The sequence below is a fragment of the Mirounga leonina genome, unplaced genomic scaffold (genome assembly GCF_011800145.1).
Source record: "Mirounga leonina isolate KUSES-001 unplaced genomic scaffold, KU_Mleo_1.0 Mir_173, whole genome shotgun sequence".
In the NCBI taxonomy this organism is placed as follows: Eukaryota; Metazoa; Chordata; class Mammalia; order Carnivora; family Phocidae; genus Mirounga; species Mirounga leonina.
Genome location: NW_023270447.1, coordinates 48853645 through 48875223, shown reverse-complemented (window position 1 = coordinate 48875223; position 21579 = coordinate 48853645). Strand labels below are relative to the sequence as shown.

Below are 21579 nucleotides of genomic sequence, written 5' to 3'. Positions count from 1 at the left end.
TCCCATTTGTTCCAGAGGTTAGAACAAATATGCCATTTGAAGCTATTTTTCTTTAAATAGTTTCTAATCTGGCATTAAAACGCCAGTCACTGGCTCAGCCCCAAGTGAGGAGGTGGTGTGGCTTGATTTAGTAGCTAAATTTTAAATGCCACTGCCCACCCCCCATCACTGCCCAGAAATTCCAAAATCTGGCTGCTTTTCAGACAGCAAATGATTATCAAACTTAGTGAGTACCTTTTGCCTTGATGGATTTATAGTTGAGTACCTTTTACCTTGATGGATTTATATTTAGAAGAACGATGCTATCTGCTGTGTGCCCAGTGAGCTGGGCACGGTGCTCGGCATTTTGTACTCACTGCGTTTTCTAATGCAAATATCGCGAAGCAGTGTTGGACCTATTGTTCTTTCCTGATGAAGAAACTGCCCTCCGAGAGGTGAAGGGATTTTCTCGGGGTCAAGAGAGCCATGGAACAGGAGTGCTGGGATTTAACACAGCTCTGTCTACACTGTCCGCCCAGCTGTGAGCTTTTGGTCCAACTGATCCTCTACTCAAAACATTCTGAAGGTGATGCTCGTGGATAAAAGGATATAAAGACTGGTTTCACTCACTTTCTTTACAATAAAACATTAATTTTTTTTAATTGAAAAGGAAGTCTGTTTTGTTTTATGACATGATTATGGAACCGACTCGCTCTAGTGGGTTTAAGTGAGATAAGCAACACGAGAACATCCCGATGCTCGACAGCTGTTGAATAAGTGTTAGTGTAACTGGATTCCAAATTGGGTTTGAAGTGGCTTATTGCTTATGGAAGGCTGAGAACCCAGCCTGAGCTGCCAGCTGGAGAGAGGTGTACTGGTCCTACTTATCAGATGAAATCAATCGGAAGCCTAATTAGGAGTTCACTTATGCAAGTGTCTTAGCCTTTAGAAGGTTTTTCTAGAATACCTGTATAATCTAAAAGAGTGGTTCTAAATTTGGGGCAACTGAAATCCTGGGGGCCATTTGGCAAAATCTCGGGTCATTTTTGACTGTCAGGACTAGGGGGACAGGATGTGTGTGCTTCTGGCATCTAGTGGGTGGAGGCAGGGAGGCTGCTCAACATCCTCCAAGCACAGGGCACGCGCCACCACAAAGCATTACCTGACCCCGAATATCAGTAAAGCCCACGTTGCAAAACCTTGCTCTGAAACACAACAGTGACTGAGTGGCTTTGTTCTGTTCATTTCAACCTCTACGACTTCTCCCAAATGTCTCCCATGCGCTAGACGCCATGCTAGCCCTACGAGAAGTGTACGAATGACTAGGACACATTTCCTGCCCTTTTGAGGAACTGAAACTTCCCTTTTATTTGTAGCTGGCACACAAGCCCATTACAAGAGAGACACCTGCTTTCAAAAGATGTTTGCTTATTTATGCGTGGCTCTCATCCTCTCAGCATTTTGTTTTTTATTCATTATTCTTCACTGAAACCCTGTGACTTAGGGCTAATAGAGATGCCTCCACTATGGAGATCATATGGCCTGAGTGGGAGTAGGTTGTTTATACACACAGAAGGCATTCCTTTGCAGAACTGCCTTCTGAACCTGGCTGAAATGACACTACCTAATTGTGTTAACATTAGATTTTTTGACAGTTCTCACTATTGGCCAAGCAGTGATCCCTATCATCTGCGACAGTAATGAAAACGCCAAACTCATTGTTCCCTGAGACTTTTCTCTTTCTTATCAACTGTCAAGGCACGAGCTGAATTACCGGACACCTTTCCGAGCATATGCGTGCTCAAGTGTATCTGGATTCTGGTTGGCTGTGTGGTTATGGCTTTCTGGATGCTTGCAGCGGAAAAGTGAGCTGGGACAGAATCACTGAATGCCTCAACTAGAAGGAGGCACACTGCTCATCCAAGCCACTGAGGCCTTTTACCCATGACACAGCTGAGGTTAAGAAATGTCACACATTTGCCCAAAGACAATCCTGGTCCAGGGATTCTGCTCAGAACCACTCCATATGCAATCATAATGGTGACAACAATACTTTAAACTCGGTGAGGTATACAGTGTTTCAGTACATGTACCACTGAATCCTTTTAATATCCCTTAGCCTAAGACAGATGAGGAAATTGAGGCTCACAGAAATGACTTGCCCATAGGCACAAAACTAGGAAGTGATAAATCTGCTCTCCGGGTTCCCAGTCTAGAGCTTTCTGCTTCACTACTATTTTTTTTCTTTGACTACCCAAAGCCTTGAGCCAAACTCTGGCTTCAACTATACCAGTTGGATGAGACTTTGTGGCTGCTCCTTTTCTCCCCTAATTTTTCTCTTCATCTTAGTTTTCTACTCTAATTTTTTTGCCCTCGTTCCCCAGACTTCTAAAATTCATATTCACCATTCATTTCCATTTCAGTAAGCCGCACAATTCAATCATCTGTGTGTCATAAAGGAGGGATACTGAATGAATGGAGAGATGAGCAAATCAACAAAAACATAAGCAGCAGAGTGACTGGCAGAAAAATAACAGGTCTGTATTTGATTCTACTACTCTCCTTGTCCTTGAACCTCACTTTCGTTATTGGCCCAACAGGTCTAACGAAACCTGTAATAAGCATTGTTATGAGTATAAAGGTAATAAAAACAATGTGTATGAAGTAGATACACGTAATTGGTAACTATTATTAGCAGTAGTAGTAACATAAAGAGGCCTGTCCAATGTGAACTGAGATGAGGTCTCGGACTCCAGAAACAAAGCATCACTCTCAGTGGATTTACGTCTCCGTAGAAGGGCACTCACGTGAGTTGGTTGATGGCGTGGTAGAAGTCACAGGGGTCAAATTCAACTGGGAGATGTCAAAGTCATCACAGTCGTCTGTGTCCTGTGCCACCCCGACTTTGTTGAAGTAACTGGAGAAGGCCTCTGAGGTACAGGTGAGGGAGGGTTGGTCGGGTTTGCGGGAGGGCACGGGCGGAGGCTGGGCCATCTGGAAATCCTTAAACATTTCTTTCCCCATTTTCTGTCTGGGCGTCGTGGTCTGTGGACTTGCCCTGGTGGAGTCACCCGTGGTTGGGACGGCTGCAAGGGGGGTGAGGGGACCTTGGAACATGGCGGCTGGCAAAGGCATAACAGTTTGTGTGGGCATGAAGGCGGCTGGCGGGAACTGCCCGGCCACAGCTGGCCAGGGCTGCTGAGTGGCAGGGAAGAGACCCGGCTGGCCCCAGGCGATGGGCTGAGCCCCCGGCATCACCTGAGCGACTGGTGGCTGAGCACCCATGGCGATCTGCTGTTGGACGAGGGGCTGCTGGCCCCAGAAGGATGGGAGGACGGCGCCCATTGCAACATAACCTGGAAGAGTGAAAAAGAAGAGTCAGGCACCTGGGAAAGAAGAATTCATGGATTCGAGGGATTGGCAGAAAGATACGGTATCAGGCTCTGTGCCACAGACCGGGGACAAGGATGAGTAAGACAAAAGTCCCTGCTCTCTTGGAGCATTCCTTCTAGAGCAATGGGCAGAGGAAACCTCTCGAAGGAGGTGATTCGTAAGGGGAAACTAGAATGTGGTGAGCGAGCAAGCCAGGCAGAAATCTGGGAGATAATGGTGATGCTGCTATAACCATTCAAGGTTTCTGACCCCACACAGCCTCAGGTGCTGGTGTGTCTCAGTGGAAAAGGCAGAGGACTAGAAATCGGGCCCATGTGGGTTTGAGTCCTGCCTCCCCTTCTCACCAGACCGACCGCTTAAGCTCTCTAAAAGTCAGGCTCTTTGTTGGAAGCCGGGTTGTAAGATCGTCCTTTTCAGCATCGAAGCCAGGTGCCAAGGGTAGAAGAGTCGGGAGTGTCAGGGTTTTGAGACTTAGGTTAACATTCGGACTGCCCCTTCTCACCTCTGGAATTGATGGAGAGCTCCACAAGCTCTCTCGTCCTCTATCTCCTTATCTGTAAAATGGGCACAGAATACCGTCTGCCTCACGGGCTCGGTTTAAAGACAAACAGAGAGGACCTATTTGAGGTAGAGTACTGCACCTGACACAGAGTGAGCATTCAGTAAATGTTAGCACTTAGTGGGATTTGAATCAGAGCCCAGAAAGTACGTAATACCTTGCTTGGTCCATAGCAGCCAGGCAATAAATGGTAGCTCCAGGGATTATCATACATTATTAACATATAACTGTTACGACGCCAATTTTAGGTGACTGTCTACTTACTCAGGAGCCCCTCATAGAGTGGCAAAGGTTGGGTACCGCACAACTCCAGGGGTCTACTCACATACATTACCATGTTAATTGTTGGCTGTGCTAATTCCTTTCAGATGAGATATAATCATTTTAAGAAGAGCACAAGTAACACTTCTCATAGTAGCAAGACTAACACAGATAACTTTTTCCACTTATTAAGTGCCTACACTGTTCTAGGTTCAGCATCTGGTGCTTTATATCCTCACAAAATCCCTACAGAGTGGGTATTACCATCCCCACGCCAGGGATAAGGATATTGGTGCTCAGAGAGGGGAAGGCTGTGCTTGGGGTCACACAGCCAGCATGAAGGGGGATCAGGATCTGAACTGAGGTCACCCGTCCCCAGAGCTAGTGTTCTTCCCTCTGCATCATACTGACCCACCCAGATGGCCTGGCCTGGTCACCCGCCTGGGGTTGCAGCAAACTGTGGGTGGGCCCAGAGAAACTCCCAGGTCCTTCCAGTGACCCCTGCCCTTCCCTGAGGGCCACGTAACCATGTGCGTGTGCAGCTGAGCCCGGGAGACAGATGCCCAGGCCGGGCAGAGAAGAGGAGGGAGAAGCTGGGTTGGCCTGACCTCTCAAAACCAGCCTTTTCATGGCTGTCAGAAGGAGTTTGCAGGTATACAGCAGTGAGGCTAGGAAAAGAAGAGTGGGTGCAGGGTAGCCTAGCAACTTCCAAAGGGAAGGTGGGCAGGCACTGTGGCACTGATCATGTGTGTCCTGGGTGCTGTCAGGGACTCTGGGAAGCCCAGAGAAACTGTGTGCGGTTTCACCCACTGCCTCCCTCAGGCTCCAGCCTCAGATCCCCTGCCCTACAACTGATGGCTAAGGAATGCGGACAACATTCCACATCCGGCCATTTCCTTGTGAGGTGAGAGGAGGTTCCAGACAGGGCACACGGGCTTCTAGCGGATGAATCCAGCAGGATGCTGGACATGCTCTTACGGAGCGTCGACAAGCCAAGCAGACCATATCCTTATGTGATCACTTAGCCCTGGGCCCTGAAGAAAGAGGGGTGACGAGGTGTTGCAAACTCCTTCTGACATTTCAGACCGGAGAGCTGCTTGCATTGCCTCTCACCTCACCTGTCACATCATAAGGCAGTGACCTGAGCCTACCAACAGACTAAGAATTCCGCAACTGTTTTTCTCTTTTTCTGATTAGCTTTGATGGGGCCCGACGGTTCTCAATGGGAGTGCTATCACCCCCTGTGGGGGATGATGAGGACATTTGCGGGGTGTATTTTGGCTGTCAGGATAACTTGTTAGAGGGAGACACCACCTGCACTTAAGAGGAGGAGAGCTTGGGTACCTGATATCCTACAATGGGTGAGACCAACGTGCGCAACAAACAAGTCCCCCACGTTCTGTCTACGATTATTTGAGTATGGGCTGGACTTTGAATTACCTAGAAATTCAAAGTTTCTTTGCATAGTATTAGTGCACTTAGTTTTCCAGGATTGTAACAACTGTGTACATTGAGGGCCGTCTGTATTTCGTTTTGTTTGGAACACGGTCAAGATTTGCTCACCATTTGGGGAAGCTGTGGTTCCTGACAGAAACCCTTCCCATGGGGTTCGGGCCGACACAGCGTTCCGGGGTCCGTCTATACCTGCAGTGACTCTGTTGATAGGTCTACACACCTGACCACTTAGTAGGACCTCTAGTGTGGATGTGCCTGGGTATTTTCCTTATTGAAATAGATAGCTTTTTATTAAAAATGAGCTTTTAAAAATTTCCTCCTTATATTCGAATGACGGCATTATATTGATTTTTAAAAAACCGTGTGGCTAAGTTATATTATCTGTGAATTTCATTTCAAGAATTTAAAGGAGACATTACAAATATCTGTCCTAAAAAGGGGGCACTGGGTCTGACGTGGTGGAGACACGGATCTTTCAATGCCCATTTTGGTGAAGGGATGGCAGGTTTCAGCCTCCAGCCAGGCTGTCTCTCATTTTGCTTCCACCGGAGGACTGCTCTAAAATGCAAATATAGTGTCTCATTGTCTGGAGTAAAAGGTTCAGATACCTTAGCTTGGCTTAGGAGCCTTTAGGGATCAAGCCCCTTCCCAGCTCTTCAGCCCATTTTCACTGGCACCTTTGCCTGCAGCAGCTGCAAATACAACCCCCCCCCGCATTCTCTCCATCTCTGCTGGTGCTTTGGCCTGGGAAGCCACCCCTACCTCACGTGGCTACTCCTTACGGACTCTCTGAGAATCTGCTCAGCGTCGCTGCTGCTGGGTGCCTTCCCTGCCCTCTGGACTCCACTGGTTCTCCTTCTCTGGGCTTCTGCAGACCCCAGTGTTCATCTCACTGATGGCACTTGTCTCACTGTGTTGTTGAACTGCCCAGTCGTCCTGTCTTCCCTCCTTAGACAAGAAACCACCTGCTAGCAGAAACCCTCTATCTTTTCTTTCCCTGTCCTCTGTGTCTAGCGCTGTTTAGAGCACACGTCAGCTGCTCCATAAACGCCTGCGACTGGAGGCAGTCTCTGTAAATGTGAATGAGTCATAGTGGAGTCAATGCCTTCGCTGCATTTTGCCAAGTGTACAATTCAACTCCAAGACTGGCTGAGTGCTGGGATGCCTAATGATTCTACTGTTGGTGGCAGGTTTTTCTTTCCCCGTCTTTTTTTTTTCCCCCCACAAGGAACCAACAGATGGGCTGTGCACACTTTTCTGGAGAGAGCTATTAGCGTGTCTCCTTGGCTTCATGCCATCTGCTTCAGACCCAAGGACAATATTCAAAAGAAAAAAAAACAGCACAGGGTAATTGGGTATCATGTTCGGGGACTCGCAGGTCTCATTCGCTTTTCCGGGGGGGGGTCTCTGCAGCCTGGGCTCTCCCCAGACCTGTGAGCTCAGGTGTGGCCCCATGACATCAGGCATGCCCGAGGGGACCCCCTGGTGGCAGGCTGCGGCAGCCGTGGACAGGGCAAGCCACTCGGTGGCTGCCAGAGCGGCCACTTAGCAGCTTAGTAACATTTACTCATTAACGTTCAGCAGCGGAGGGAGGAGGTGCCACGGAGCATCTGTTTATGCCACGGAGTTCAGATCAATCATAAATCTCCTTGCCGTGAAGTGAGGGGAACACCTGCATTACTGCCTTGCAGTTAGATTTTTAAGGACGGCTGAAAATTGCAATTCATAACCAGATGCTTGCACCTGGGGATACCTCATTATCTGAATTAAAAGAGCAGACTAAAATGTGAGAAAAACACTGAAATCTAAGGGACTCCCCCAGTATGTATGCAGAACTTGGATGGTAATGCTTATTTACGTGATCTCATTCATTCATTCATTCATTCATTCATTCAAAAAGAGCCCTATTGGGTATGAAGCACTGTTTCAGTCTCTGGAGACGTGGTGAAGAACAAAGCATTAAAAAAAAAAAAAATCCTTGTCCTCGCGGAACTGACACTTTTGACACTGATCCTTGCAACAAGCCTCTGTGTAGTTGGTATCAGTATCTCTTTACTCTGTCTGAGATACTGCAGCGGGCTGAGGGGAAGGCTTGAGGCAGCTACCACAGGGCCTGGGGCGCAGAGCTGGCGCTCCTAACGGACAAGCTACAAACACCTGCTGACTGCTTACTTATAGAACCACCACCAGGCACTGTTCTAAATGTTCCACTATGTGTATTAACTCATGCAATCGTCAGACCAGTTCTGTACAGTGGAATTACCATCCCCATTTTACAGATAAGCTCCCTGAGGCTCAGAAGAGATTTAGCTGAGTATTATACAGTTGGCTAGTGGCAGGGTCTGTATTTATACACAGTACATTCTCTAAACCCCCAGGCCAGCTCTGCCATGCACAGTTAAGAGGCCAAAGATCTAACCTTTATTACACGGATGTTTTTCTAAATATTCCAAAAAGGCTAGAGGAAAAAATATAGGTAGGACATTTTCTTCTACTTTACAAATAGGAGTCATAATAATAATAACGGTAGCAACAACAGCTATTTGCTGATTGAAGCCTCTATGGGGTCCCAGCAATTTTCAAGGTGCTTCACTTTGTTTTCTCATTTAATTCTCATGGTATCATTGCAAGGGAAGTATTATTCTCGATTAATTTATAAAGATTTAGAAACTCTGGCTCTGGCAGGTTAAGTAATTTGCTCAGGAGTTTAAAATGTACATAAATAGATGAGCCTGGATTCAAACCCAGCCCACTGGATGCAAAATCCCCCAGCAGCCCATCCATTGTACTGCAAACCGCGGTTTGTGTCCCTGGCTCCCTGCCACCGGCTGGACAATTGGGGACAGGCAGATGGAGCCTCAGTGTCTGCAGAGACTTTTAGGACCGGTTCAAGGAGGAAAAGGCTGACAGTTGATTACCCACTGAAGTCTACTTTTGTTCCTCAGTCTAACTGACGTAGAAGCAGGAGCGTCGAGAAGCAAGAATGTGCTCATTGAAATTAATTTCACACTTCCATTCTAAACATTGAAGTTGTGGAGGTAATCTATTGGTAATCTATCGATACATATATATGTATATATATATATATTTTTTTTCCTTTTTAGCAGCTGAAGAAACTGAATCTGGACATGAAGTGGCTTGTCCGTAGCTCGCAACACGGCTGGTCAAGGAGCAAGACTGAAACCAGGTCTTCAAAGCCCTGATGTGACACACAGGCTCAGAAGCAGTCATGTGCATGGCATGGGCAGGTCCTTGAGGGCTTTTATTCACACGTTAGGACCGGGAGCTGTGTGACTGCGTCACTCTCATTTACTCCTTGCCTAGAGTACTCTTCACCCGGACATCTTCTTGGCTTTCTCCCTCACCCCTTCTAGTCTGCTCAGAGCTCACCTTTGTATGAGCCCCTCCCAACCACAACTTCCATTTACACGTGTCCTCCACCTGCTCCAAAGCCCCTACACTCTGCTCTGCATTTCTTCTGGCCATACCACTTACCGTTCGCGGACTCATTATGTAAGTTACTAATTTTTATGTCGTTGCCTCGTCTCCCCAACAGAAAGGAAGCTCTCTGAGGGCAGGACCTGTGCCTGTTATATTGACGGACACGCCCCGGGCTCCTAGAACAGGGCCTGCCTCATGTGGATACTCAGGGGGTATTTGTGGAATGAACACGTCTGCAAGTTGGTGAGTTTGGGGCCTCGAGTTCCCATTACCTGCTATAATGAGGGCAAAGCATGTGTAGTCTCAACACAGGAAGGTGATACATTTCTGATGGAAAACTGTTACTCTTCTTTGAAAGGACGTATTCTATCACACTATTCCCAAGGAAATTTTAATACCCACTTTAGGTAAGGAAAACTCGTCATCACCACTGTCCCATTTTAGGGATGGATAAACAGATTTGACAGGGAAGCTCAGCCAATGAAACATCTGGGTTACTTGCAGATTCTAAAGTGTTAGTTAGAACCATTGGCTACCAACCTCTTTTGCTTCTGAAAGTTCATAATGATCTCTGGGCTCATGGGGAATAATTTTAACCATTTCAGAATAGAGTACGAATTTTTACTTCACTTTGAATAACAGCAAGGTTCATTTGGTGTCAAGAATTTTCTTCTAATGCTATGTAATGAAAATTATTTATAGAAAAATGCAAGAAGACGTGTATTTAAAAATATTCAGGCTCAGGGCACCTAGGTGGCTCAGTCGGTTAAGTGTCAGAGACTCTCGATTTCAGCTCAGGTCATGATCTTGGTGTGAGACTGAGACCCACGTCATCAGACTCCACGCTCAGCAGGTAGTCTGCTTGAGGATTCTCTCCCTCTCCCTCTGCCCCCTCTCCCCTGCTTGCATGTGCACACTCTCTCTCCCTGAAATAAATTAATACATAAAAATTTAAAAAAAAGAAAATATTCAGGCTCTATTGGCTGTATATAAAACAAAATGGTAGGATGAAGTGACAGATTTCAAATATGTAGCTAAAGAAAGAAAACAGTCTTTAAGGCTCTCATGCATGTAAAGAGTGGAATACCATCTCTGGCCACATTCCAACTAGAGTGGCCTGGCTACGTGGAGTGCCTGATGCCTTGAAAACAAGTTAAGATATCTGAGATCCCACCAATTTGTGCTTCACCTGAAATACTGTATGTATATATATATATATATATATATATATATACACATATACATATACACACACACACACACACACACACACCTTTCTCCATAAAACAGGAGAAATGCTACCTACCTTTAAAGCAGCTGTGATAATGAAGCAAGATCATGCATTTAAATCACTTAGTACCAGGCTGAGGCACATCAGCAGGTGCTCAGCAAACAGTGGCCCATATCACAACTCTCTGGTTTGAGCCCCTGCCCCTTGGGGGTGTTTTTCAGGCCAAATTCTTCCACGATATGTGGCTTTCATCCTTTAGAGGTGGTCGATTTAAATTGACACACACCCACGCCAGACCTACTGTGCACCTAGCTCAGGGCTTATCACTTAATACATGGTAAATGTATTTAAATATATGTGTGTGTGTGTGTATAATATATTCTATATATCCCCTCTCTGGGCCTCAGTTTGCTCATCTGTAAATATATATATTTACCCTGTTGTAAAAGTAGTATATATATATCTTAAAGGATGCTTAGAAAGCAGAACCTTCCAAATCACTAAGAGCCCCATCACCTTCCCAAATCCACTGTTAGCAATTTGCTCTGCCCCTCAGCATCCCACTTTGCATGGAGAGCCTCCCCATTCTTGAGTCTCTACCGAAGGAGCAGACACGTCCTATCAACCAGATCTCCAGAGGTCTGTGGGGGCTCCTACCCCCACCTGCCATCCTCCCTCCCTCTGGCTGAGATGGACAGGAGGAAATGAACTTGTGCCGATTTGCATGGCTGGGTGAGCACGGAGCTCCTGGAAGCTGTGTACTGAGTAACCTAGCATCTTGACTTTTCCAGGTGAAAGGCATCACTGAAATCCAGCCTACAGCATACCACGGGTTTGTAAATACGCCCTGCCTCCCAATGGTGGCCTCTTAATGTCACCTGAAGAGTCACAAGGAGAGGCTGCTAGCTCCACAGGTATTCTGGCATAATTTGACAGCTGGTTCAAGTCAACCCTGTCCCTTCCTTGACGGGCGGAGGCCGAAGGAAGGAAGCGGGTGGAGGACAGCTTACCTGAGGGTACAGCAGCAGTGCCGAAAGGTACAGAACTAAACATGTCTGCACTCGCCGGAAGGGTCTGAGATGAAGACGGGATAAAGGCATCACCTGGAGTTGCAGGAGTCTGTCAGACAGAGAGAGGCAGAGGGCGCGTGAGGCCGCCGGGAGACCTGGCTCGGCAGTCGTCAAGGATGGGAGGCAGCAGGTGCAGGAAGTAAGGGATGGCGGGGCGGGGGGTGGGGTGGGGTGGTGGTGCTGCACGAGCCAGTCATGCTCCAAGCCGATGTGGTGGGCACACTGGGAGCCAGCTGTAGACGCGGACCATAAAACAGGAGAAATGCTACCTACCTTTAAAGCAGCTGTGATAACGAAGCGAGATCATGCATTTAAATCACTCAGTACCAGGCTGAGGCACATCAGCAGGTGCTCAGCAAACAGTGGCCCATATCACAACTCTCTGGTTTGAGCCCCTGCCCCTTGGGGGTGTTTTTCAGGCCAAATTCTTCCACGATATGTGGCTTTCATCCTTTAGAGGTGGTCGATTTAAACTGACACGCACCCACACTGGACCTACTGTGCACCTAGCTCAGGACTTGTCACTTAATACATGGTAAATAAACAGCCTGACTAAATGCACAAAAAAAGCTTAGCGACTAGAGCAGAGACCCTTGTCTCCTGGTGCCTCCCAGAATTCTGCCTGAATCTTTACGTGCAAAGAAAAATAAATATTTTCAAGAAGATAATTAAAAAATGGAAGCCTGAGGAGCAGGGAACGCTACAGTGCCTGGCCCACACTGGAATCCGAGAGAGGTCTGTTGCAGGAACTGGTGGGTAAGGTGAAGGGTACCGAAATAAACAGACAGAAGGGATACCGAGGGGTACTCAAAGAAAAGCATGAGTACTCAGGGTTTTAAAGGCCCACACCCATTCACAGCAGCCTTTTGCCTAGAAACTATGTCTATTCGATGCCATAATAGCCTTCTTTTTCTTTTCCCTTTGGAATAGACTGAGGCAAGCAATTAATCCCGAAACCATGGCAATTAGACAAGGCCAGTTTTAGACCAGCAGCCTGCGGGAGGAATGGCACTGTTCTGGGGATTATTAAATACCCACTGGGACTGTACTTGGGTGCAGGGCCAGAAACACAGCTGGGAGCTGCCGTGTTAAGCACTTTTAAGCACCATCGACGCCGTTCTGTTTCCCCCACGTGACCCTGGGCGAGTCCCATGCCCTCTCAGGGCCTCAGTTTGCTCATCTGCAAAATGAAGGGGATTGGTTAGAAGATCTCTTCAGGCCTTTCTAGCTCCACAGCTGGAGTTTCTAAGTGCCCGAGGTGCAGCTGTTACCCCTGGGACAGAGGCAAGAAAGAGACTGGTCAGACCTGCCCCAGCTTCCATGGAGACAGGAGCTGCTGTGTCCACAGTCAGGTCTGCTTGGGACATCAGGTGGCGGGAGCAGGGGCAGTAGAGTCTCGTGCCATCTGTCCCCAGTGGTGAGCTTATAGCCTTTTCTCTGTGAGGCGCACCTCGCCAATGAACCATAGCACCATCCCTTGGTCTGCACGACCTCGTAGAGCCCAGAGGAGCTGCCCTGTCTCAGCAGCTTCCGCAGGTGCAGCTGTGGCTCACTGCTCTCTGCCCACCTCCCACCTGCGGGGAGTGGGCAGGGGAGGACCTGGAGGGCCCATTTCGGTTCTGTTCTATGCTGTGGCCATAGGGTTGCCTTTGAAGGCAACCAGTTCTTAAAGCACTGGGATTCAATTTTGCTTAGGGTTTAATGCTTTTTTCTTCTTTTCATTTTTCAGTTAGGGTTCCCTGCAATCTCTGTCCCTCTGCAAGCAGTGACTTATAATGACAAGCAATGGGATGTGTACCCTGGCTGCAACTGGAGCTGGGAATCCAAAACTTCATGAGAAGCTCAGCGAAGCTGGGAGGTGGGGGGAAAGGGGGAGGAGACAAAAAGAAGAGGGAGAGAGGAAGGAAAGAAGGCAGGAGACAGGACAAGGCAGAAGGGGCCGGGGGAGAAGGTGCTTCCTTTCCTGGGCTGAACACCTGGCTCGGTGGGCTCTGGGTAGGTGTTGACAAATGCCCCATCATCTGTAGTCCTATTGAGTTTCTTGCCAATATTCCCAACTAGACCATGTGCTCCTTGCAGGCAGGGACCTCATCCTGTTTATGTCTTTCTCCACTGCCCAGCAGTATAGCAAGTACGCAGGGGGGATCCTGTGATTGCTGATGCATGGTTTCACTTCCTTCTCAAAACAGAAGTAGGTATCATAATTCCTTTAAAAAGCAGCAGAGGAAACTGAGGTTTAGAATCGCTAGTAATTTGCCCAAATCACACAGCTTGCAAGAGGCAGAGGTGAGACCCACCAGCAGCCCTCTTTGGCCCAAAGCCCATCGTCTCGCCACCATGCCGCCGAAAAAGGAAAAGGGAGGGACGTAGGGCTGAGCTGCAGTGCATACTTACGGGGGGAGAGGTTATATCAGGAGGGGTGGACATGTCCCCAAAAAGTTCTAATTGGGTCACAGCCTGAAAAGACAAAAAGAGAATGATGTCACCACAAAGGGAAGCCAATGCTGCTGGGCGCTGCTTTAAAATGGTGTGACATGAGGACCCTTGTTTCTTTGTCATCGTGACTATATACACAATAAGCCCAGCTGGTCATTACCATACGTCATGAGCCTAAAGACAATACCTGGGAGGCAGCCAGAATCAATTCTTGCTTCTGTGTGTCTGGTAGCATATCTGGGCTTAGTTAAGGAGATTCAGGCTTAGCCACCTCCCATAACCCGTCATCCCACTTAGCACTGACTCGCCATCAAGCGCAGCACAGTCTGTCTTCTCCAGGAAAAAAAGGCAAGAAGGCGACCCCCCTCACTACTTTTCTTTTCTGAGTGCACACATGCGTTCAAAGTGCCTTCCATGTGTCAGATACAGTGAGACATGACTTTATGGCTACTTCTTGGCAAATGCTCCCAAGACCACGAACCTGAGAGGTAGGAATCATCATCCCCATTTTTACAGATGAATCAACTGAATCTCACAGAGGTGACCTCAAGGTCACCCAGGCCAGGACTTAAATGTCCTGCATACAGAGCATGCAGTTAAATGATAGCCTCTGAAAGAGTCAGTCTTTAGGATAAAAAATGTAGTTGGAAGAAAAGAAAACATATCATTTTATATGAGGAAGGGCATCAAAAACAGCCCAGGATATACACTATTAATCACTGCTAGGAACTCCATCACTGTAGTCACTGTATCGTCTATATCCCCATCCATCATACAGGAGTGTCTGAGCAAGGCCAGCCAGAGCGGCAGAAGAAACCCTTTAAGTTATACTTAGAAATTAATCTGCATACACTTCCAGCTTCAGAGACCGTAGGGAGTCTATGGCTAGGAACCAAATGGCCTGCCTTAAAGTATATAATCGTATGCTTCGTGCGAAACCTGCCCACTGAGGAAAAAACTCTTTCGGCTCATCTCTGGATTTTAAGTGACAGCTTGTGATTGGGGGGAACCTAAAAACATCAATCAATAGAAAGGACCAGAAGAGTCTGCCTGCCTGCCCTCCAGGGACCCCTGCACCTGAATTCTAACACTAACCAGGCATGGCTAGAGCTCTACACTTAGTGCCAAAAAAGGTTTGTGCTCTCCTTCTGATGAGTGAGCGAGCTCTGGGTGCTGGAAAAGGTCCCACACCTGTTGACAGATTCACTTCCAACCTCTGCAACTCCTTGGAGCTATAGTCCCCTCACCTGGACAGTAGAGATGATAATACCTCCTTTGCAGATTTATTGACAATATTAATAACAGGACTTCCTTTGAACTTTGTCTAAGCCTGGTTAAAAAGGCACAAAAGGCTCTTTTTGCTGAAAGAAGTTTAGCTTGGTTAATGAACTTTCATTCTTCCCCTTAAGCTTTCAGACTGAATAATGGTGTTGGGCACACAGGAAGGCCCCACACACATATTAATTTCCTTCTCAGCTACACGATGCTTTTTCCATACACACTTAACACCTGTGAGGTGCTGAGTGCGGTGAACAGAATAATGAGAAATGCCAAGTCCCAGCCTGCAGGGAGTTTGCAGTCTGGTGGGATGATCTGTAGAAGTAGGTAATTTCAAGGCAATGTGGCAGGGACGGCGACAAGCGTCTCTGTGGGAGAACAGAGAAAGGGAGTCGGCCAGCTTTTGGCAAAGAAGCTTAAGGAGGGCTTTCTAAAGGGAACAGACCTGATCTGAATTCTGAAGATGAGGAGCAATTAGCCGGGCAAACAAGAAGAGGAAGGATAATCCAGGCTGGTGCAAGCAAGGACATGAGCAAAAAGGAGAGAGGCCTGGAGGAGTCTGAGCAGGTGGGAAGAAAAGCAATTTGTAATGAGCATGAGGGTGGAGGGGTGCAGGGAGGAGGCCAGCAAAGTGGACAGGGGTAAGTAAGGTCACAGTGGGACCAGACTTGGCTGGACTCTAGATACCTGCTTGTCTTGGGGAAAGAGTCTTTACCATGTTTACAATATTTTATGTTATTTGGTAAAACTATGGTAATCCTTATGCTCTCTCTTCCAGATTCATATAAGGAATACTTCTATTTAATCAATTAACATGAAGCTTCTAGGCTTCCTTGCAATTGGGACTCAATGCTTTTAAAATGGCCTACAACTATTTTCAGTGGTAGGAAAATAATAAAATGAAGTTAATAATTAAGTCACACAATTTACATTTCAAATGTGTTGAACTCATGGCACACTTTTACTAACATAATAAATATAATTTATTGGCTAATTTTCTCCTTAAGCACAACTTTTAAAATAACCTTCATTCTTGAGATATAGCCTTTCCTCTTGCCAGATGATTTTCACTCAAGGATTAAACGAGAAAAACATGCAGAGGTATAAAACACAGATTGTTATTTCATTCCATTGGATTTGCTGTTTAAACAGAAACTCGAGTTAATTAAATTTTATAGAGAAGGGGGATTCTTAGGCCAAAAATTAAAAATAATTCTAATAACCATATGTGATTGAGAATCTGGAATAATATCTATTTTCACACTCCTCTCCCCCCATGTTAGCCCTAGTCCTTTTATTTGTAACCTAAAAACCATGTTCCATCTGATAATACTGTTGTAATTCATCATTTTAGTGGCTCAAGAGAAATAAAAGTAACCATTCACATTTGTAAAACATTTTATAGTTTACAATACATTTTCCAATACATTATCATCAGGTCTGAGGCTCATTAAGCTCACTGGTGGCATAGCTGTCTCTCCAGCTGTCCTTTGCCCGTGAGTGGAGACCAAGAGATAACACCACTTACCTGTGGTCGGTGAGCTAAACGAAGCTGGGCTTGACCCACAGGCCAAGCAACACCTCGTTTATCTGTCCCTTCACAAGCCCTAGTTAGCCTTCCTAGATGAGGGGAGTGTAGCCACAACATTCTCTAACCAGAAGCTAGGGTTCCTAAAGGGTCTGCCATGATGGACATCCATCTGAAGAACTCAACTGGAAGGTCAGTTCCAGACGCCTACTGGCCTTTCCATTACCAGCACTTCAGACATCTGCTGGTAGCGATGAGGCTGCCGATGGCAGATTCTGCCTTCTTTAGGCCCTGGGCATTTCCCAGGGTGTGCAGACACTGGAAGCTGCCCTGGAAGCCCTGGAAGCTGCCCTGGAAGCTGCCCTGTCCAGGGAAGGGGAGGATAGCTTCGCTGTTGAGGAGGAAGGTCCTTGATCTCTCCCTCGGGCCAGCTTCTTCACAGCATTCTTTGATGTGAACAAGTGATGGTTTTCGAATAATACTTAGAGCGCTGTGCCACTGAGGTTTCAAGATTAGTTCCCTGGTCTTTCCTTCTACTAGACGGCTGCAGGCGGACTCCAAGGCGCCCTCCTGCGGAGAAATTCTGAAAGTGCCACTGATAAAGGCTGAGATGTCCTTGGCTGACCCCCAAACACATTCTCACAGCCCCGTCCTTATGTTTTGGCATCAGGCAGTCTTTCGTGTAGAAAAAGTATGGAGCCCCTACTGTGCATCAGCTGCCGTACCGAGAGCAGGGGATATGAGCCTGTTCCCGTTCCTACTCTCACGGGCTGGCTGTTCGATGGAAAATCAGACCCATCAACACAATCAGAGCAGTGTAATGGAGAAGAGAGACACAGGTTACAACAGGAGGGGCCACCTCAGGGCCTTTGCAAATGTTCCTCCTCCTACTTAGAGTATTTATTCCTTCCCCAATTGCCTCTCCCACCCATCCTTCAGGACAGAAATTAGAAGACTTTTTTTTCTTTCTGGGAAGTGTTTCCTAACTCAATTTGCATCCCACCCCACTGTCCAGAACAGCTTATATGATACTTGGATCGGCCGTTCTCAACCTTGGATGCACCTGAGGGGAAAGACTGATGCCTGCTTTCCACTCTCCTAGAGATTCTGAATGAGCCAGTTTGAAGTACAGCCTAGTAACTGCGACTTTAAAAGCTCTCCTGGTGATTCTAATTTGCAGCCAAGGTGGAGGACCCCTGTCCTAGAGACGTTCCACACACCCTCTCGTCAGAGGTGATACTATTCACTGGCCTGTGTATCGACCAATCTGAATAAGCACTGGCTGCAAACCAGTATACCTAGTCCAGGGTATACTGACTGCATCGCTGCTTGCCTGGTTTTTCTTAACTTACGTGCACTCAGCGCATCCTGCTTATGTGCCCGAACCCCCAATGTACTGTTATGTTACACTACACCGGACTAACCTACCTCATCTTACCCACGCTGTGCACTGGTTCACTGGGACATCGTGAGGTCCTTGAGGACAGCGTCTGTGTCCTCCCGTTCTACTGAATCTCTAGCATCTATCAGAATGCCCAGGACATGCTGGGAGCTTGAAAAATATTTGTTGAATGACACCAGGTCATTCACACACACACACACACACACTCATACACACATACTCTCTGACCTCACCACAGGGCTCACCGATAATCTGCCCGGGAACGTTAGACTAGGCACCCACTAGAGCAGAACCCCCACCTGCCATTCACGCAGGCTGGATGAGGAGAACATGGAATGCATGAATGAGAATGACCAGAATGACCCTCATTTACCAAGAGCCTGGAGGCCTACCTTTGTTGCCTCCAAAATCTCATCAAAGTCCACAGGCAGGTTTCTGTTCTGTAACCACAAGGCATGACTTATGAGCATGAAATGAACAATGGGATAATGACCTAAAACAGTTAACCAGAGAGGGCCCTCTCATTCTTACCGGGGTGGCCGCAGCAAACCGTTCTTCAAAATCCTCAAACGGGTGACCGTTCTGAAAGTGTAAGGGATGATGAATGAGGATGAAGAGTCGGACACACAAATGGCATGGATTTATGAGTTTAATGATGACGGGATCTATGCTTTCCACTCCCACGGTCTCCCTAGGCAGGAGCTGTGGCCAGTGTGTTCCCTGCAGGAGCAGATGATAAAACACGGGCCTGACCAGGAGGAAATCCAGCAGTGGTAAGTTTGTAGGCTTCCAGAGTATCTTCCCGCAATTCCAGACATTACCCAGCCCGCCTCCATGGTGGCAACGGATAAGAGCATGATGTTTATTTACACTCAAGATTTCTGTTTTGAAAGGAAAAAAAAAATACTATCATGTGTTTTGGCCAAACTCTTTTAACTCTTGGAGCAGTGAGAGCCCTTAGGCAGATTGTCCCCTCTGCTTGAGATGCTCTTCTCCTCATCTCTGTAAGCTCAAAGCACCAAATTCCTCAAACCCAGCGGGAAGGCCACCTTTTCCATGAAGCTCCCCTTGATCCTCTGAGCTGAAAATCGTCAGAGTAATAGCACATCATCTGTGCTGATTACCCTGTGCTTCTGGAAGCATGACCATGCTGTATTTATTCCCAAATCCTGGCTGCTCACAGCGGATTTGGCACCTAGCAGTGCTCAAAAATATATGAACGAATGTATGTTTTAAAAGTAGCTGGCAGTTGACCAAATCTGTTTTGTTAATTTTGTATTTTATTGTTCATAATTGTTGAGGATTTTGCTAAACGACTCTGTATTTCTGCATTGGCATCCATTTGTGTGGCTGGGCTAACTTCAGGGGCCTTGAATGGACACCAGCCCCTCCCATGAACAAGCCCTAGAAAAACAGCTTGCAGAGTCACAAGTAATTATAAACCCCTAATATGACTCCCCCAGTGCCCCAATGGTCTTGTGATTAGCAGTCTCTCCCGCCTTCCCCTATGTGCCCCTTAGATGAAACCCCTGTGGAGCTTACCAAAACCCTGTTCTTTTTGGTTTGAATTGACCAATCTGGCCTTAGTCCAGGGGACCCAAAGCACTTCACTGTGGTCCCTAATAAAGGCACGCACCTTAGGGCCTGCCATACTTTCTCTGCCTGCAGCCTGCCTTGACTTTCCCCATGTGACCTCTTGAGGTGTGCTCTGTACCTCCTCCAGGACCTGTGAGTAATAAACTTCTCTACTGCAATTCCCTTTCAGTCTTCTGCTGTATTGTGCTCACCATCTGACACCCTGGCACTCTGCTTAACAAATGTTAATTACCAAAGTCACATTGACAATATATAGTACCGATAATATATATAATATCTATTATATATATATGTTTTTTAGTCATCATGTTTTGGTCAATATGCCCAAGCTGATTATTTTTTGGATGATTTCCAAGTAGTGCAACGTTATTATGAATCTAACAATATTGACATTAAAATGGAATTACTATGCATGAACAGAAATAGTGGCATCATTCCCTGCTTTTGAGGAGAGCTTCCTGTTGGCAATGAAGAACTGGAGAAACCATCCCCCATAACCACTTCCACCCAGTCTGGAGAAAAGGTGACTGTGCGAGGTCGGTCAGCCCTCGTAACGGGGCTGCAGAGCAGAGCAGGAGAACCAACGTGCCCACGCCCACCACAGCAGGGCCTCCAGGCCCACCACCACCAAGTCTGTTCTCAACCACCTGCTTCCACCAGACCATGGCTTGCCAGAAGTCAACTGTGGCAAAGAGGAGAGGAAGAGCAACCACATCAGCTAACCACATAAATTATTATGATTCCATTTGGCCAGAGGTAGGGAGAGGAGGGAGGCAATATTAGCCTAAGTGATCCTGTAATCTATGGTGTGGCCTAAAAGGTTAAGGTTATGTCGCTACTATCCTTTATAAATTCTCACACTTCTGGGGATTTATGGCACAGCCCCTACCAACTAGCTCTGGGTCATAACTTTTAATAAAAACATTTTTTAGTGTCCAAAATCTCATTACATCTGTCCAATATAAAACAGCAAATGGCTTCAGAGCATGATGGATGAATTAAATAAATTTGAAAAACAGCCTGTGGTACAGTCTCATAAAACCCCCACCATATAATGAAAATGTGTGAGGATAACCAGCGCTGGTATGAGTCCGTCACTTCACCGGTGAGAGAAGGGGTGGCCTTCGGTGAGGAGTGGAGCTGTGGTGGGAGGAGGCCTTTTCCATCCACTCGGATGAAGTGTGGTCTGGGCGTGTGAGCAAAGTCATCTCTCTGAAGTCACACGGATGTGGACTGAACCCTGACTGTGCCACATATGGTCTGTGGGATCCTGGACAACAAGCTAGTCAGCCTGTTTTCTCATCTTTAAAGTGCTGGTGATAATGTTGTCTCAGGTTTATTGAGAGGATTAATTGAGGGGTGTGTGTGTGTGGGGGGGGTCTTGTTTGGTGCTTGGCACACAGTAGATGCTCAATAAATAGCAGTGGTCCCTAGTATTGTCTCATCCTGTCTCATTTGGTACACTTTTGGAATACACAGGCACACATTTTTTTAATGTTAGAAAACTACTATTAGATAGTATTTGGAAAAAGAAAGAGAAAGAAAAAAAATTTATGGGAGGCCCCTCTTTAGAAACTACCCCTGCTTGAGAGGATAGACCAGACCCCATGTAAAAGGTTGCCCCACACTTCCTGGCCTTAGTCCAGAACCCCTCAGTCCATCCTTGACCCTGTCTTCTCCCTCACATCTCCCTTCTGGCCAGTCTTGCCCGATCATTCTCCTGGCCACACCTCTTATACTCGGTGCTGGTGGTGACCTTCCTGTTTTAATCCTGGCTCAGTCATTCTTTGGACCCCCGTCCTCCTGTCTGGGGCAAGCTTCAGGGACACCCGTGCATTTCATCCAGCCAGTGGGGAGACCATGCCACGAGGGCACTTCCTCCCTGTTGAGTCTCGTGGTCAGTACCTGGAATCTATTCCCTAAGGCCCTCCCCATCCCCAGCTTGCTTTA

The 21579-nt window shown here is 47.1% G+C and overlaps 1 protein-coding gene across 1 annotated transcript in view; it reads right to left on the bottom strand.

Moving 5' to 3' along the window:
- DAB1 (DAB adaptor protein 1) overlaps nt 1-21579 on the bottom strand; it is a 581991-nt gene that overhangs the window by 13004 nt on the left and 547408 nt on the right. Inside the window, exons 8-10 of the mRNA XM_035018460.1 lie at nt 13784-13846; nt 11330-11438; nt 2787-3335 (exon numbers count right to left, since the gene is read on the bottom strand). Coding sequence (XP_034874351.1) covers nt 2787-3335; nt 11330-11438; nt 13784-13846 — 721 coding nt within the window. The remainder of the gene's footprint in view (nt 1-2786; nt 3336-11329; nt 11439-13783; nt 13847-21579) is intronic.